General features: G+C 35.1%; 1 protein-coding gene across 7 annotated transcripts in view; it reads right to left on the bottom strand.

Annotated features, from left to right (window-relative positions):
* Positions 1 to 515: 515 nt before the first annotated feature.
* LOC131161857 (uncharacterized) overlaps positions 516 to 19,781 on the bottom strand; it is a 131,999-nt gene continuing 112,733 nt past the window's right edge. For 3 of the 7 annotated variants that reach the window (XM_058117855.1, XM_058117871.1, XM_058117845.1), the window contains exons 20-22: positions 18,395 to 18,721; positions 9,474 to 9,600; positions 516 to 1,218 (exon numbers count right to left, since the gene is read on the bottom strand). In XM_058117855.1, the coding sequence (XP_057973838.1) occupies positions 9,490 to 9,600; positions 18,395 to 18,721 (438 nt within the window). In that variant the 3' untranslated portion in view covers positions 516 to 1,218; positions 9,474 to 9,489. Of the gene's footprint in view, positions 1,223 to 9,473; positions 9,601 to 18,394; positions 18,722 to 19,781 lie in introns of those variants that run through there. The other 4 variants (XM_058117879.1, XM_058117887.1, XM_058117862.1 and 1 more) reach the window with 4 other exon arrangements.

Genomic DNA, 19,781 nt, shown 5'->3' with positions numbered 1-19,781 from the left:
CTTAAAAAGGAAAATTGAAAGCCAATTTTCTAAAAGAAAACTAAGCTTATAAATTATATAACCAAGTGAGAGAACTTGATTACGAGCATTTAAATTTTATGAATTTGGACAAATATATTCCATCTAGATCTTTAAAATTCAAATTTTAAAGTCTAAATCCATGCTTCAAACACAGCTTAACAAGACCAAAATGAGACCTTTGTGTCTTCTTCCTAGTTGCCCCCTGTTTGCTCAGCCAATTTCTCTCTCTCAGCTAGCTACATATTTGAAAACCAAAACAAATTAAATTAAAGTTTTAGAAATATCAAGTGTAATGCATAGTAGCAAATAAGTCTCAAAATGAAATTATGCATTGAAAACATCTTGCAGCTTTTGCTCCAGCCTTCAAATCGAAATTAAAAAAAAAAAAAATACGCACTAAAATTTTCAGCCATAAAGCATGCAAATAAAGACCAATTTCATTTAAACGATACTCAGCCGCAAAAATTCGAAACCAAGGGGAAAGCATGCTCGTGGAACAAAGAATGCATGATCTCTTTCTTTGCTGGCAAAATAAATATTATTGCTACAGATGTAAATTTTCTAGTCATTGTTTGAGGCCAAATAAAAACATCACATGTATGAACATTCTCAAAAATGAAAAATGAAAAATGAAAAAAAAAAAAAGATCTCGATATGCTCCAACAGACATTCAAGAACATATGCTGTCCATTATTCTCACTGGTTCTTTCCCTGCAGTCTTCTACTCCATTTGCTGTAAGATCCTCTTTTTTTTTAATGTGCTGTGAAATCTGGTTCAATCTACAGCAACAGGATACTAGCCTTCAAATGATCACTAGACCTTGTGAAAATTCAAATGCAATGGAGTCGGTTTTTTCCAAACGTTGGAAGTATGCTTTGATTCAGAGAGAATCCCAGAACTGGAGAAAACCAAAACAGCACAAAGGAAATTGACAACCAGGTATGCTGCTCCAAGGGCTTTGGATATGCTTCAATGGCTTCAAGTTGGCATTTTAACTTCAATCTGCTTTGACAGTGCTTTCATTTGCAGCAGAAGGCGTCAATCTGCTTACTAGTTGGCTTTGTGAGTCCCAAGTCTGACACACTGTTATGTTAGCAAATTTTGCTTGGTTGGAGGGGACCATGTATGCAGAGTTCATCCTCAAGGAACACCTAGTAATTTCTTAACATAAGATTGAATGGTTCTCAATAGCTTCTCTGCCTTGCCAACCACCAAGTTGAAGGACATGCAAATTTGTACAAATAGAAATGCAATTTTAACTTGTATCTAGCTAGAACAGTAAATTGAAAAAACTTGTCTAAGTCATTTTTCTTTTTCAATAGAACCTTTGGTCATTGTTTTTCATCCAAAGGTGTTAGTGGCCAAATATTTTCCCAGGAGAAGATCAAGAATTTGTATTACAAGTATTAATGAGAAATAACACAACAAACCAACAATCCATCTAAATATCATTAGTTATACAAAGCAGCAAAAATTTAAATCATCGTATTTGTTTGCATGCTTGAAGACTTTGGGCACTAATGACTAAGTTTGTGGGAAAGGTAAAAAAATTTTACCAAAAATACTTTTTGACTATTATTTCTAATAACAAAGTGCCTACGTTTGTCAAAAAATATACTATTTAGATATTTGATAGACTGAGGTAAAATATGTACTTTAGAAAAACACCATGCCCTTTGATTATTTGGTTAACCAATAGTAATGATTTAAAATTTTCTAATATAAAAATCTGATCCCTTGACATGATCTCATCATCAGTTGCAACACTGAAGTATTGCCTCGTTTGTCAGCATTGGAAATTAAGAAAATTTGAGAATTATGTTTCCAATTTGTCCTTAACACTTTCATCCTTAATCTTCTTAAAAGAAGTCTCATCTTAATAAATGTCATGTAGACTTTTTAAAAGAAGTCTAGTCTTAATAAATGTCATGTAAGTTTCTCCCATAGAAATGTGCCCATTTTATTTTAGGTCACCGAATTGTACCATGGTCTGCTTATTGAGGAATAGAAGGGGAGGACCTAGGTCTAGAGCAATATTGATTGGGGTATAGAGCCATTGGCGTGGTCGGGGGTGATAGAGGACGTGCTCTTGTAGTTCATACTTAATAGAAAGATACGATCAACTTGTTGATTATTGGGAGCACCTTTATAGGGGGAGCTAGTACACAGGAAAGAAGCTTAGATAAGAGAAATATGTTATTGACTAGCTGTTTTTTTTCTTTTTTGGTAGAAAACTTGACCAGCCAGAAAAAAGTTGGCTGTCAAGCAAACACAAAATTGATCAAGTCATACTCCCATTTTACGCTAAGGTATTATCATACTCAATGAATGAAACCTATTCTACTATTTACATGATGGTTACCTATTCCATGTACACAAGACAAGCAATCACAAGCAAGCATAATGTTCTGAATAAGTTTGGCTAGTGACACTCCTATGATTCTCCCCCACTTATGCAACCGACATCCTTGTAGACTTTGATACTAAGTACTCTTCAACTTTGCCAACAAGTTAATGTCTTTTTCTGATGACATCTAGTTGTTTTCTTCATCTCCAAGGCCTTTCCATTTCATTAAGAACTTGTGTTGCTTCTTCCTTGATCTTTCGAATTCTTCATCTGCTTTGAAGCCCTCTCCAGGTCAGCTCAATTGATCTCCACATAGTTGCTCCATTCTTTGGTGAAGATGTATGCTCTTGGACTTTTTCCTCTGCTTCACTTGTCCGCTATGTGAGGTAACAACGACTGTTTGACTTATTACAAGCTCAAAAGGACTTTTGTTAAATGTTGAGCTCCTTTGGACATTGAAGCAAAATTGAGTCGCCACTGAATAACTACACCCAATTCTTTTGATTGGTGGCGATGAAATGACTCAAATACTCTTCCAGTAACCCGTTGAATCTCTCTATCTATCCATCTATCTGTGAGTGGTAGCTTGAGGAGATGACAAGCTATGAACCGAGGACTCTAAAAAGATCTATACAAAAGTTCCAAGTAAATCTTGTGTCTTAGTCACTGATGATATCTTACGGAGCATCACAATTCTTCACCACATTTTTGAAAAACAATTGGGTTGTCTCCCTACCAAACAGTACTTTGGCGCAGCTATGAAAGCACCGTACTTCGAAAGCATGTCTATAACCATAAGTATAGACCCTGCGTCTCCAATTGTGGGCAAGATAGCGATGAGGTCAATTGAGATAGTCATCCATGGTCTTGTTGATACTTGAAAATGCTCCAGCAATCTTGCGATCTTTTGGTCCACCTTGTCCTACTAGCAGGTGATACAAATTCAGGTATACTTGACGACCTTATTACGCATCTGTGGCCAGTAGTACTTTTGCTTCAACAATGCCAAAGTGCGATGCCATCCTAGGTGGCCTACCTACATAGTGTCATGGCACTCTCTAAGTAGTGTCTTCCTCAAATCACCAGCCCGAGGCACAAAGAGCTAGTTTCCATATGTCATTGGCAACCCATCCTTTTTAAAAGTGCGCTTTGCCCTCTTCCACCAACTTCACGAGGTTTTGGGCAACTGGATCTTAGAAAAGGTTCTCCTTAATGCACTTCTACATTGTTGTGGTAGCCTTACTATCAAATGAGTTACTAACTATAACGTTCAAGCTTGGCCTTCTTGCTAAGTGCATATGCGACTTGGTTCATCTGCCTTGCCTTGCGCTTGAATAAAAAATCAAACTTTGTCACAAGTCCTTAGGCTATATAAAGAAGCGACTAATAGCCAAGTTATCCGTTTTCACTATGAACATCAACCTAGGTAGGTGATGTCACCACATACGAAGACAATGCATCACCACTAGCATCCCCTTTTCTTGAGTTGTGTACTTCCCCCCTGTTTCACTAATCTTACGGATCTTGTACACAACAGGATGCTCATTCTATAACACGACTCCAGGAAATGCAATCCGATGCACTTGTTTGTACCCCAAAGGGTTTCATGATGTTTAGAAGATCAAGTACCGTATCTCACATCATGGCTTCCTTCAAGTTGTCAAAGGCTCCATTGCACTGCTCCATCCAATTTCACCTATAACCCTTCTTCGCATCATAGGGTATTTCTCCTTGTATCCCCTCAACGAACTTGTGGTAATAGTTGCAGAGCCCAAAAAATAATGCAGCTCCTTTATTGTCATTGGGATCTTCCAATCTAAAATAGCTCTTGCCTTCAACATATCCATCCAAACACAACCTTGGTCAACCACATGATCAAGGAATTAAATGCTCCTTTGAGCAAGAAAGTACTTGTCTTTCTTCACATAAAGGTTGTTCTCCTTAGCTCATCAAACACCTTCCACAAATCCCCTCCATGTTCCTTCAAAGTGAAACTGTAGAGAACAATGCCATCTACATACACCACGACAAGCTTGCCGAAGTACTCATGAAACACCTAGTTCATCAAAGTATAATGTCACTAGCGCATTCTTCAATCCAAAGGGTATCACCAAGAATTCATAGACCCTGTACGATGTCACTCAAGTAGTCTCTGGCTAATCACTATTTGCTATCCTCACCTAATAGTATCTTGAGCACAAGTCAAGTTTGGTGAAGTACTTGACATGACTTAGCTGATCAAACAAATCAACAATCAGCGAAATGGAGTACTTGTTCCTTATAATCACTTTGTTAAGCGCACGGTAGTCAACACACATCTGCATGCTCCCATCATGTTTCTTCTAAAACAACATTGGTGCTCCAAACACTACTCTGGAAGGATGTATATAGTCCGCTTTCAATAACTCTTAGTAACATTGGTGCTCCCATCCACTGTGGTCTTTTGGTAGGAAGCTTCACCCTTGGTAAAAACTCGATCTCATGCTCCACAACACGTCATGTAGGCAAATTGTGAAATAACTTATTCGGCATCACAACTTTGAACTCATCTAACACATCTTGGATGGTAGTAGGCACTCACTCTTAGCCTATCTTTACCACGACAAGCTTGTCGAAGTACTCATGAAACACCTAGTTCATCAAAGTATAATGTCACTAGCACATTCTTCAATCCAAAGGGTATCACCAAGAATTCATAGACCCTGTACCATGTCACTCAAGTAGTCTCTGGAAAATCACTATTTGCTATCCTCACCTAATAGTATCTTGAGCGCAAGTCAAGTTTGGTGAAGTACTTGACATGACTTAGCTGATCAAACAAATCAACAATCAGCGAAATGGAGTACTTGTTCCTTATAATCACTTTGTTAAGCGCACGGTAGTCAACACACATCTACATGCTCCCATCATGTTTCTTCTAAAACAACATTGGTGCTCCAAACACTACTCTGGAAGGATGTATATAGTCCGCTTTCAATAACTCTTAGTAACATTGGTGCTCCCATCCACTGTGGTCTTTTGGTAGGAAGCTTCACCCTTGGTAAAAACTCGATCTCATGCTCCACAACACGTCATGTAGGCAAATTGTGCAATAACTTATTCGACATCACAACTTTGAACTCATCTAACACATCTTGGATGGTAGTAGGCACCCACTCTTAGCCTATCTTTTCATTCACCACCAACATGGTAAGATATGTATGTACATCCCTACTCAACACTTCTTGAGTTGCATGGTTAAGAGGAACTTCTCACCATCTCCTTTCTTTGCAATGGCTTACACCATGCAAGGGTGATCTCCCATTAGACAAAGGGAACCAACAACTGTCATTGGTACCACCATGGCTTCCCTCGAGAATACTATTCCAAGTTTCACAGCCACTTGCTTGGCTACTCTTAAAGTAGGTTGAGTTGCAAAGTTAACCACCTTCATGTGTCCTAAGTCCTCCAAGTTCAAGTTGAGACTCTGTGCCCCAGCCTATGATATAAAGTTATAAGTACCCCCAGCATCCACCATAGCAGTGGGGCTCTTCCTATTGATCCAAAGATCCACAAACATTAACCCTCTAGCTTGGGTAACTTTCTTTTTTTGCCTCTCCAATGCATTGAGTAACCACATTATGCCCATACTCAAGGTTTCCTCCTCATCACTCCTTGTGCCCCCTCTGCAAAGGAAGCTTGCAATGCATTGAGTGATGACTTGTGAGGGCAATTAACAATATTGTGAGAGCCTTGACATAAGAAGTGTGCCAACTTACCCTTACCATTGTCCCTCACTTTTGAATTTGCCCTCTCAATTTCACACTCTTTGGATATTGTGGAACTCTTTCCAGCGAAGTCAGTCAAGCGTTCCTCAACAAACTATACAGTAGGCAAGTCTCGAATTTTGTTGATGAAGTTCTACCCTTGCCCATGCTTTCAACACCTTAAGAAAATAGAATAGCTCATCCTTTTCTAACATGTCCTAAATATTCAACATCAAAATAGAGAATTATTTCACATATTGCCAAATTGTACCAATGTGCTTGAGGTCTCGCAATTTGCATGAGCATTGTACCCAACATTTTCAAAAAATAATTGGGCCTTATGCTCTCTTTTCAAGTTTGCCCAACTATTAATAACACATTGTCCATTTTGAATCTCATCGTACTTGGTACGCCACCACAACTTACGTCACCACTGAAGTACATTGTTGTCATGGATACTTTCGCCCCATTCGAGTTAATCTTCAATACACAAAAGTATTGTTCCATGTCAAATACAAAGTTCTCCAAATCCTCAGCATCATGGGCACCTTCAGACGCTTGAATTCCTAATAGCATGAACCATTAGGTTCATCTTGGCAATAAGAAATCCCATCTAGATCTGTAACGCTCCTATCACAACGTAGAGGTCCTTGGACATTTCCATAATAAAATTCTGTTGATGTTGTCATGATCCCTCCAATGCACAACATGTTCAACAGGTTAGGATCTCTACAACCACATGGTTGGCTATCTCAGTCTGCATATCTACCATCATAATTCTCTTGATATTCGTTGGCATGGTCTCTCAATTATGCTTCACATAATCCCACAATACGAAGGCAACCAAATTTATGGAAGCAATCATCCAAGCTCTAATACCAATTATCCCGAGCTAAACACTTCACACCTTGTGAAGGGTGGTGCAGCACTAATTATAGAATTCTTGCTTAGTTTGTTAGTCGAAAAATACCGTAGTTTCACCACATGAACAAATTCTTAACCATCAAATACAAAGTTAAGCGAAAGCAGTAAACAAGTAAGCAAGAAAACAAGAGTCACGTAATAAATAGTAATGCAACATAATTCATTTTTTATACCTCTTTAGGCAACATGTGTGTCGTGAGGGAGGGAAGTAAGCTAAACACGTTTACAAATGTAAGTAAGATTTACAATGGCCGATGAATACTCACCCTCCCCTAAAGAACTTTCTATGCTAATTCTAACTTTAGCACTAAGAAACATAAAATTGATCGAGGAATCATACTCCCATTTTACACTAGGTATTATCACACTTAATGAATGAAACCGATACTACTATTTACACAATGGTTACCCATCCCATGTACACAAGACAAGTGTCACAAGCAAGCATAATGCTATGAACAAGCGTGGCACTTAGACATGTCAAGTGATTAAGGAACTGACGTTGATCTACTCCATTCCCCAAGTGAATGAACTTCGCTCCGCGAGAACAAAAAGCATAGCAACCTCGAGACCACTAGTCATACGCTTGATGCAAAAACTCATCAACATGATGGCTGATGCACAAATTGCATCAAGAACCTAAGGGATGCCAACTCTTAGGACAACACAGTCCCACCCCTTTCTTCTTTCCCTGTCTCACAAATTTGACAGTTACAAGTTTATGTAACATAGGTAAGAAGTTGGACTGCTCACCCTATTTTCATATCAACTTAAAGATAGGAGACAGCTGCAAACAGTTTAGGGTTGATTCTGAAGACGAAGTCTGTGAAGGTGATAGTGTCTTTAATACAAAAGTTGTCCTATGACTTATAGTTGTAAACAAGGTCTATTAATATTTTAGTTTTTTATTTATTTTCATATATTATTTTTTTATTTTACTGCACATGGTAATGGACATTAATCTACACCATATGTCCCCAACAAACTTACAGTATCAACTAGGTCAATTTGTTAATGTAAGATTCACATTATATTATTTTCAATTTTTTTCTCGATTGTCTTAAAACAGTTTTCAAATTTGAACCGTCAGTCTTATTCTTCTTTGAATTGAAGTATTGAACTGTTCTTTTAATTGAATTAAACTATATCTACGTTCTCATTTGCTCCTTTAGAATTGCCACATGTGTAGATTTCTCTCATTTTAATTCCAAATGCTTATGAAGACCAATCAATATATACACATCAAGCCAAAGATTAATGCACATGTATTGCATGTTGCAATTCAAGTTTGCTCATCTCTATGTTCATGACTGTTTTGCATTGAATTGTTCTTCTATAATCTACGCCACAAGCCAGAGTCCTCTTCAACTATATTTTTTTGATAAAAAGAAGACATATTGCGAGAGAGAGAGAGAGAGAGAGAATAGTAAGAATTCTCTTAGATATAAAAATTCAATATATATTATTAAGAAATTTCATGATTGTACAAAAATCCAGTGGAACATCAATGTAAAAAAAATTCAGGTTGTATTTTAAAATATATATTATTCATAAATTTATTTTTGAAGTACAAATTTTAAAGAATTTTCTCAAAATAAATGTTCATTTTTCTCATTTTCTTAACAAAAAATTATCCATGCATTGGAAGGGCTAACACCTGCTCATCATAGTTGTCAAATCGAGATTCAAATCATGAATCAAAATTCCAATTTTGGTAATCAAGAATCGAATCAAATTGTAAGATTCAATACAAATTTCCAAAATCGATTATAAACAACATGCACATATTGATATACAAACAAGCAGCAAAATAGTAAAATATATTTAAAATCTAACAACAAAAAAGTCATATTTCATGTGTATGCTTTTCCTAAGATCGAGGAAATGGTCTTATGAAGGCAATGTTAGACCTAAAGTTCTGTTTTCTCCTTGTTTTTAGCACAAAATTGGCATAGACAAGGGATGAAGGGTAATCATGTAAGAATAAAAGCAATAAAAAAAAATGTTGTTTTTGGGGGTTTTAAACTAGTCAAGTATGCCAAGATATGATAGGTCTAGAATCATGTGAATTGATAAGTTTGGATCAATTAGTTTCACGAGGTGAACTGATAGATTTGGCAATGATTCAGTTGTTCTTAGATTCAATAGTAAGATTCGAATTGATTTCGTGTGGAATTGGTACAAATTGTATGAATCAAATTGAGAATCATAAGATTCTAACAACTATTCTGCTCATCATTAAAACTTTATACTACTAAAGTACAACATCACCTACGACAGAAGCAAAACAATTGGCTAGGCACAAGACATTAAATCCAGGAAAATATGTACTATACGCTTGAATGTCACTTCCATAAACCATAAAATAGAGGGTCTCAAAATATAATTAAGATTTAATTCAATGATTAAATTATGCACAAGGTAGAATGCTTACTTGGCCAAGTCAGTTTCTAGATGATCTGCAAGCCACTGGGTAATGCAGTTGCCACAATCTTCAGTCGATCATATGCACACTGAATTTTCTGCCCTTCTTCAATGGCCATGTTTTTTCCCTTTGAAGACTGCAATTTCCCACATTTTTTTGGCTTAATAGAACATGGAGAACAGAAGTAAAGAAGCATGAAGGAAACATGCAAGAAAAAACCAGAGACAGACTCTAAAGCCCAAAGACAGTTAAGAACTAACCACATCAGATGACTACACTATGCGCTATTGTAGAATGAACCCAGGAATAAGTAGTTAACACCAGATTTAAAACAGTTTGGTGCTAATAAATTTTGAGACGGTATGCCACACAACAGCAGGTATTAATTATTATTAGGGGGAATTCTGGCTATCGTTATAGTGCCTCATAGTATTTATAGCAACAGAAAAGCATGGAATGCATAAATAATGGAACATCACCAACTTATCTATCAATCTATAGAACACAGGACCTATTATGTCATCTAGAAAATTGCAGTTAAAAATTTAAAATAATGAATAGAATCCAATATATATTTATTTAAAATATATATTCATCGGCTAAAGAAGACTTGAAGACTTAAAGTTGAGTCCGCCCCCCGTCCTTCAAATATACATTGAAAACTTTTGTTTTTGACGATGATAAATTTTTTTAAAAAATATATATCTCTAAGCTGGAGAATAGACAAGAGCATGTTGGAATATATATGACAAAGTACGTGTGCCTCTAAAGTGGCATAAAATAACAGGAAAATATTCATGTGTGTGTATACATATGCATAACGTAGATAGTGATGTTAATCATAATTTCATTTATAAAGGATCATTCATAATTTTTTTATATGTATTGAATCTGGGATAACTAAATAAGTACAAAACTTAATACCAGTATTCTTATTTAATTTTGTAGTTCTGAAAGTATCAATAAAACAAATATTTACATAATTATACATATTTTTTATTGGATAAATATATTATTTTCCAAAAACTACTACGCATATGTGAATTTAAAAATGAAAGTCTGCATGCAAGTTCTACAAATTACAACTGTGAGGTAAGAGTAGAGTAAGCATAAAGTTAAAAGTCACAATCTCTAATTCCTTTCTAAGACAGGACTGTGATCTGTGAAGTCATGGCATTTCATCACACGAGGAATCTAAACGAGAGGGAGAAAGATGATTTAATCACTTTTTCTTTCTACCTTTGTAAGGTTCTTTTTGTTGCTCAATGCATAGGGGTAAAAGAAGTTAGGCTTTTGATTCTTTTTGTAACTTTTCTTGCACACTTATTTAATCACTTATTTATGTTCCTAATATTATTCCTCGTGCATTCCTTTATGTGAAAAAGTAAGGGCCTGTTTAGTTGTGGGAAACAATTTTCATCTTCCTCCCAATTTTCAAATAATTGCAAAAATGCCACATTTTTCTCCAATTTCCAAGATTTAAATGAGAAACGCAAAAAACAACAAAAGAAGTTCTCCAATCTATACAAATATGGAAAAAAAAGAAGAAGAAGGAAGATAGCACTTTTGCAATTATTTGAAAAACTAGAATGGAAAATGAAACTGTTTTCTACAAGTAAACAGGGCCTTAGAGATTCCCTTTGAATTAAGGCTTTCACTTGTACTATGATCCTAAGTAGGATCAAGGCTAAGGACTTGCTCGAGAGGAGAAGACCAAGGCTAAAAGTTCAAATCTTGATAAGTGCACCATTGTTTTAATATTTTAACCTATTACAGACACTGATCAATTGTGAACTTACAGCTCAAGTGTTTTCTAACATGTCACTAGACATGTTAAATGGATTTGGTATGGGTCAAGATGGGTAGGGTTAAAATGGATTGGATCATTTATAACCCATTTATATAAAATATTTGATCCATTTATGACCCATACCCATTTAGACATGGATCAACACATTTACCCATTTAATTTTAAATCATGTGAAATCAATTTTCAAATACCAGGTGAAAGATATAATTATCTTCAAACATTATCATTGCCACATCTTCCCGCCATCTTCGAAAATTATTTGATCTATTGCTTAATTACATAATTACACATGCATGTATACATATTACAGATATATCAAAATCAAACCAATTACGCACATGCACGCATTCATTCAAACATTAATATTGATTTCATAATTAATTATATAGCTTATTTTCAAAAGGTGTAGCCAATACTATAATTATGTACATATTTATATAATTGCGGACATATCTTAATCAATCAATTACTTAATTACATACACGCATGCATATTAATTATGCAATTATAAATTTTAATTTCAAATTATGTGTGTTAAAGCTTGATATACATTGTTGGCCCACAACCTAACAGCTTAAGCTTTTAGGAAAAGTGGTAATCTTTCATGGTATTAGAGCCTCATGCTCTTTTCTTCTGATGATGTCGTATAAGTCAGCGATGACCCGCGCCCAAAGAAATCCTACCATTCCACCCAATCCTCCCAAGTCTGTATCCGCTGATTTCTATTCCCAGAATTCAGCCCTTTATCTCACGGTTACAAAACTCAATGGGCATAAGAAACCATGGTGCGAGCATTGCAAAAAACCATGGCATACGAAGAAGATATGTTGGAAGCTTCATGGTAAACCAGCAAATTGGAAGCCAAAATCCAAATGTGACAGTCACGCCTCGAATGCAGTCCCTTTTACCAAGGAGCAATTAGAGCAGCTGTACAAATTGATTCAATCTCCAAAACTGTCCTCAACTCCGTCTCGTTCTTCGGTACAAAACAGTAACTCTCTTGCTACTGCGTTTTTAGGCGTTATTCCTAATTCTATTCATTCTTGGATTAATTGAATCTAGCACAACTGATCATATGACTGGTTGCTCCAAATTGTTCTCATCCTATAGTCTGTGCGCAGGCAATAAAAAAGGTATAAATTGCAGATCGTTCACCCTCAATAATTGCCAGGATAGGAACTATCAAACTCACTTCGTTGCTAACTCTCCAAGATGTGCTCCACGTTCCAAATTTGTCTTGCAATTTGTTGTCCATCAGTAAAATTACCTCTAATCATCAATGTCAAGCTAATTTCTACTCTTCTTATTGTGAGTTTCAGGAATTGACCATGAGGAGGATGATTGGTAGTGGTAAGGAAAACGATGGACTCTATTATTTTGACGATGGGCCTAACTTGAGTAGACAATGTCAAAGTACTTGCTTAAATTCTGATCTGTTTACAAAGATAATGATATCATGTTATGGCATTATAGGTTAGGCCATCCTAGTTTTCAATATATAAAATACTTATTTCCCAATTTTTTTCGGAATAAAAGTCCATCTTCTTTTCAATGTGAAGTTTGTCAATTTGCTAAACATCATCATGCATCCTTTTCACCCAACCCTACAGACGAACTACACCATTGACTATGATTCATAGTGATATTTGGGGTCCATGTAGAACATCTACGTATTCTAGCAAAAATTTGTTTGTGACCTTTATTGATGATCACACCAAATTAAGTTGGGTTTATTTGATAAAGGAAAATTTTGAAGTGGAAACAATTTTCAAAAATTTTTACACCATGGTACAAACACAATTTCAAAAAAATATTCAAATATTGCAGAGTGATAATGGTTGAGAATATTTCAAAAACATTTTGGGCCAATTTTTTCTTGACAAAGGAATTGTTCATCAAAGCTCTTGTGTCGACACTCTGCAACAGAATGGTTTGGCTGAAAGAAAAAACAAACACTTATTGGAAGTAGCTCAGGCATTGCTTTTTACCAATCAGATACCTAAATATCTTTAGGGTGAAGCCATTCTTACTGCTACATATCTCATAAATAGAACGTCTAATAAGGTTTTAAGCTTTGAAACACCTATTGATGTTTTTCACAAGTTTTATCCAACAAATCGGCTGTCTTCTTCTTTACCACTAAAGATATTTGGTTGTACCGCTTTTGTTCATATTCATAGTCATAATTGAGGAAAACTTGAACCCCGAGCCACAAAATGTGTTTGTTTGTTTGTTATGCTCCCACTCAAAAGGGGTATAAATGTTTTGAACCCATTTCCAAAAAAATGTTTGTTACCATGGATGTTACATTCTTTGAATTACATCCCTATTTTACACCTTATCTACAGAGAGAGGAGGGGGGGAACCAAAACAAAGATTCGGCTGTGTTTCATGATTTTTTCCAAATTGAAGACTCGAAAAATGATCCTTTTCAACCTGAAAACCCAAGCTTTATTATACCACGAGAAAGCGAGTCGATTATTTAGATACTAAAAAGCCAGGTCTTCCTACAATGCTATCTCATCGTGTTCATGATCCTATAATGACTAACAAAGGAGAAATAGAAAAAAAAACACCACAACATTGGTACCATTTGACATTGTCTACTCGCGACAAAGGACAACTCGAAAGAAAGGGTCTTCCAATCCTTTACACTGTCTAGAATCCGTAAACCTTCCAGGTAATGTCCTCACCGAGCCTTTACCTCATGTTCAATCCATTTCATCTTCGAGTTCTGAGTCCGAGTCAGGTTCCAATCTTGAGTTCAATGATTCTGAACTTCCCATTGTTGTCCGAAAGGGTGTGAGGTCTTGCACCCAACATCCATTGTCCAATTACGTGTCATATGAAAATCCCTCACTTGTTTTTCGTGCTTTTACCTCACAATTGTCTTGTATAGAGTCCTACTACTGTGCAAGATGCTCTAAAAGTTCCTGAGTGGAAGGAGGTTGTCTTCGAGGAGATGAAAGCTCTTGAAAAAAATGGCACGTGGGAGTTAGTTGATCTACCAAAAGGAAAGATAACTGTAGGGTGCAAAAGGGTGTTCACTGTCAAGTATAAATCTGATCGTTCTCTAGAATGGTATAAAGCTCGATTAGTAGCCAAGGGATTCACTCAAACCTATGGCATTGATTACTTGGAGAAATTCGCCCCAGTCATAAAGCTAAACTCTGAAAGAGTTCTTTTGTCACTTGCAGCTAATCGTGATTGGCCTCTGCAACAGTTGGATGTAAAAAATGCATTCTTAATGGAGACCTAGAGGAAGAAGTGTACATGGATGCACCTCTAAGATTTGGTGAAAAGTTAGGCACAAAGGTGTGTAAACTAAAAAAGTCCTTATATGGGTTAAAACAGTCACCAAGAGCCTAGTTTCAGAAATTCAATCAGTTTGTTAAAAGTCAGGGGTATACTCAAGGGCAAGGTGATCATACGATGTTTATAAGACATTCACATGATGGGAAGATAGCAATACTGATTGTGTATGTAGACGATATAATTCTCACTGGAGATGATGTACTTGAGATGAACCGATTGAAGACTTCCCTCTCATCAGCATTTGAGATCAAGGTTTTACAATCTTTGAGGTATTTCCTTGGAATGGAGGTTGTTCGGTCGAAGAAAGGGATTGTTGTGTCCCAACAGAAGTATGTCCTTGACCTCCTTAAGGAGACTGGGATGAGTGGTTGTTGGCCAGTAGGCACTCCAATAGATCCCAATCAGAAACTTGGAGATGACAAGGAAGGTGATCTAGTGAATACAACTCGGTGTCAAAAGTTGGTGGGAAAGTTAATTTACTTATCACATACACAACCCGATATTGCTTTTGCTATGAGTTTGGTAAGCCATCTTATGCATTCACCCTATGAGAAACATCTTGAAGCAGTTTATTGGATTCTCAGATACTTAAAAAGTACACCAGGGAAGGGTTTACTCTTCTAGAAGACCACACAGCAGAATATAGAGCCATAGACTGATGCAGATTCGGCAGGCTTAGTTATTGACAGGAGATCTACTTCAGGATACTGTACTTATGTCTGGGGAAATATGATCACATGGTGAAGCAAGAAACATAATGTTATTGTAAGGAGTAGTGTCGAGGAAGAATATAGGGCTATGGCTAACAGAGTTTGTGAGATGCTATGGCTAAAGACTTGAAGAGCTGCAGATGTCGGTGAACATGCCAATGAAGTTGTATTGTGACAACAAAGCTGCCATAAGTATTGCTCAAAATCCAGTACAACATGACCGCACGAAGCATGAAGAGATTGACAGACACTTCATAAAAGAAAAGATTGATAGTGGAGCTGTTTGCATGTCTTTTGTTCCTACTACTCAACAAATAGCTGATATCTTCACCAAGGGACTTTTCAGACCTAGTTTTGAGCTCTTTGTAAGCAAGTTGGGCATGATGATATCTACGCTCCAACTTGAGGGGGGGGGGGGGGGGTGGTGGTGTTGGATTTCTAGGGAATAAATTAGGAAATTCTATTTTTTAAAATCTAAAATTACTATTTAAGTTTCTAGTAGTTTCAATTTCCTGTTTTCTAGCCTAAAGATCTGCTGATTTGATTTGCTGATTTTGTGGCCTTCCTAATTTAGGTGGCCTTCCTCTACTATTTATCTTGTAATCGTGTCTCTTGAAATTCAATAAGAATGGTTATTCTTCTTCTAAAAAATCTTTCATGGTATCAGAGCTCTTGTTTCCAAGAGGTCCTGGGTTCTAGTCTTGTCGCCCGCCTTTATTCTATGGTGTAATTTATCATTTGTTTATTTCTCCACGTGCTGTCGAGCTGGACGTGTGGGGGAGTGTTAAAGCTTGATATACATTATTGGCCCACAACCTAACAGCTAAAACTTTTAGGTAAAGTGGTAATCTAACAATGTGTAACCAACACTATAATATATTTATATAATTATAGACATATATAAACTGAACCAATTACGTAATTACATAAATGCATGCGTATTAATTAATTAGTTTGGAAAACCAAACCAAATCAATTACGTGCATACATAATTACGTCATTACGTACATATTCCAACGGGATTGTCCATAATTACAGAATTATATCCATATATTTCCAAATTTTAGTATTAACTACGTAATTATGTTGTTTAATTTCAAATGATAGGTATAACCAATACTATAACAACATATCTATACTGAATCAGTTATGTAATTGTGTACCTGCATGTATATTATTAGTTCAGAAAACTGAACCAAACCAATTTATGTGCATATATAATTGTATAGTTAACTATGTACATATTCAAACCAAATTGTCCATAATTACAAAATTATGTATATAGATTTCCAAATAATAGTATTAATTATGTAATTATGTACGTATTTTAATTTCAAATGATGTGTGTAGTTAATACTAATAATTACAACAATCTACATGATTATGGGACATATCTAAATCATACCAATTATTTAATTACGTACATGCATGCATATTAGATGGGTTGGATAACCGAACTGAACCAATTATGTACATTTATAATTGTGTAATTATGTACATATTTTAATTGAATATGCCCACAATTGCAAAATTAGGTATGTAAATTTTCAAATTATAGCGTTAATTATGTAATTATGTAGTTTAATTTCAACTGATAGTTAACATAACTACATAATTACAGACATATCTAAACTGAACCAATTATGTAATTACGTACATGCATGTTGCATGCATTTGAACCAAACCAATTGTGTACATTTATAATTGCGTAACTACGAATATATTTATATAGAATTGTTCATAAATACAAATTTATGTACTTAGATTTTCCAAATAATGGTATTATTACGTAATTATATAGTTTAATGTCAAATGCTAGGTGTAGTCAACAATTAATATAAATATATAACTATAAAATTATGGACATCTAAATTGAACCAATTGTGTAAAGTACATACATGCATGGATATTAATTGATTTGGAAAACTAAAGTAAATTAAATTACGTACATATGCATATTGCATAATTACATATATATTGTAACCAAGTTGTCCATAATTATAAAATTATGCATTTAGATTTCCAAATTATAATATTAATTACGTAATTATATAATTTAATTACAAATGATAAATAAGTACAGAAAATAGTATAATCACATATCTACATAATAATAGACATATCTAAATCAAACCAATTATGCAATTATGAACATGCATGCATATTAATTTGTTTAAAAATCAAGTCAAGTTATGTACGTAATTATGTAAATATTGAAACCGAACAATACAAAAGCACATTACGCACATAGAGATTCAAACTATAATATTAGTTACTTACTCATAATATATTTTTAAATGTGACAAATTAAATAGGTTAATTATTATTATAATTAATAATATTGGAAATTTGAATGTGTTGATGGGTTATGCGCGTACACCCATCTAACCCATTTACTAAATGGGTCTAAATTTGTCACCTATTTATGATCCATATAATTACATGAGTGTACCCCAACCCTTTTATTTATGATGAGTATGGGTGGGTTAATGGGTATGGGTTATAATTGCCACAACTACATGTCACCAAAAGGACCAATGTTGGGCCCTATTTTGTTCATATATATTTTTAATTACATTAGATTATACATGCACATGCACGCAGTTTTTAAGTAAACATACAGAGACTGCACAAATGTACCCTATGCCTAGGATGGAATATATATGAAAAAGGATCGTAAATAAGGAATTCACATGGCAGATAACTGTGGAATAGCATTGGATGCAACAACTTAAACAGCTAAGCTCAAACAAATTCAAATTTAAGCAAAAAGCTAACACCATGATGGCAGCCTCACACACACCATCATAGAGACATAAGCATGTGGCTTGCATTATTATTTTAAGAACCCATGATTTTATCACATACTGTACATTCAGTTCTAATGCAACGAGCATATCCCATTGCCCATTGCCCATAATTGTTGATAATCACGTATTAGTATACTTGTAAGCTTGTAACTGAAATGATAAATATTCAGCAAGGACATGCCACAGCCAAAATTTAAAATAAGGATGATGAGTGCCACACAAAGCTAATCATATTTAAAAGCTTAAATTACTAAAAAAAAAAATGAATGAGAAGCAAAACCATACCTGTACTGAAAGAATCTTCTGTAAAATACGATCGATTTCTACCTTGCATGATGAAAGAGTCCACTGGAGTTTAACATCTTTAAACATCCATAACAGGACAGAAACAATTGCATTTATCCTAATTGAATTATCAGTTTTGTAATGTCCAATCGTAGATAAACTATTTTCAGCTATTACTGATACCATGTTATCCAATACAAGCTTTAGAAGTTGGTGGCTTCTATCAAACAAGAAAAAACATGGTACGAGATAATAACGACATGTACGAATACTCATGGAGACGGTAGACTCATCCTCATCTTCTTGAATGCACTGCAAAGTAAAAGGCTTGAATGAAAAGCAAAAATAAATTGTTGTGCAACTGAAACAAGCAACGTCCAGTCAACAACTAGCCATACAAGCTGAAAATGATACTGCTCACATACAGAAGATCAAAAGACCAATAAATGAATAGTTACATTAAAAAAACATATGTCATTAAATATAGATTCACTCAATTTTTCGATTCAACAATAGGGCTCTCTGTTGACATTGCAAAACCATATTGCATACATTTTGTTGGTAATGCAAGTTACTGTAATTAAAATCCCATTTGAATCAGAAAAAATATATTTCTCTAGATCCACTACGTCCTATACACCATATAGCTCCAGTTCTTCAGCCTTCAAGTTTATGACGTGTAGGGCACTTCTTCCCATCAAAGAGAGAGCCACACCAAAATTCTTGACACATGAGGCTTGTGTACACCATTTTTGGACACAACTAGCATCCATGATCCTACTCCAAATGTGTATATAAGGATGCTATGTTTGCCACCATTACATGCACTGCTAAATGCTAACAGATGATTTTGAAACTACATTGAACTTGCAACCAATTTAGGAAACACTAACAATCTAATTACATAACCTAACTAGTAAACATCGATTAAAAAAAAATAGTCCATCTTCACTTTCCAATAAAAACGTATGAATTATATTGAATTCATGAGTAAAATCCGTCCATCTCGGAGATCAATAGAATCTCAGTCAAGTATCCCATTACTGTACTGTTTTCACATGGTAATTTACATATTTATGAAACAATAAAGACTTGATTGAAGCACAGGTCAGCTACTTGTAGAAATCTGCAGATTCTAGTTTCCAAATTCCAATACTACCCCCAATTGGTGTTTATGAAGAAAACTACTTCAAAAGAAGTGTCAAAAAGATTCATAACTGTTTTAAAAATTTAAACATAGTAATTGCAAAACCATGGATATGTGTCAACTTTTTTTTCCTCTACACACACACACACATACAAACATATACATACATACATACATATATATATATATATATATATATATCAATGTTTTACAAAAGTCAATCAATATTTTCTTAAGGCT

The sequence above is a fragment of the Malania oleifera genome, chromosome 1 (assembly GCF_029873635.1).
Source record: "Malania oleifera isolate guangnan ecotype guangnan chromosome 1, ASM2987363v1, whole genome shotgun sequence".
Lineage (NCBI taxonomy): Eukaryota > Viridiplantae > Streptophyta > Magnoliopsida > Santalales > Ximeniaceae > Malania > Malania oleifera.
The sequence above is the reverse complement of the archived record's forward strand: the minus strand, read 5'-3'. Positions and strand labels throughout refer to the sequence as shown.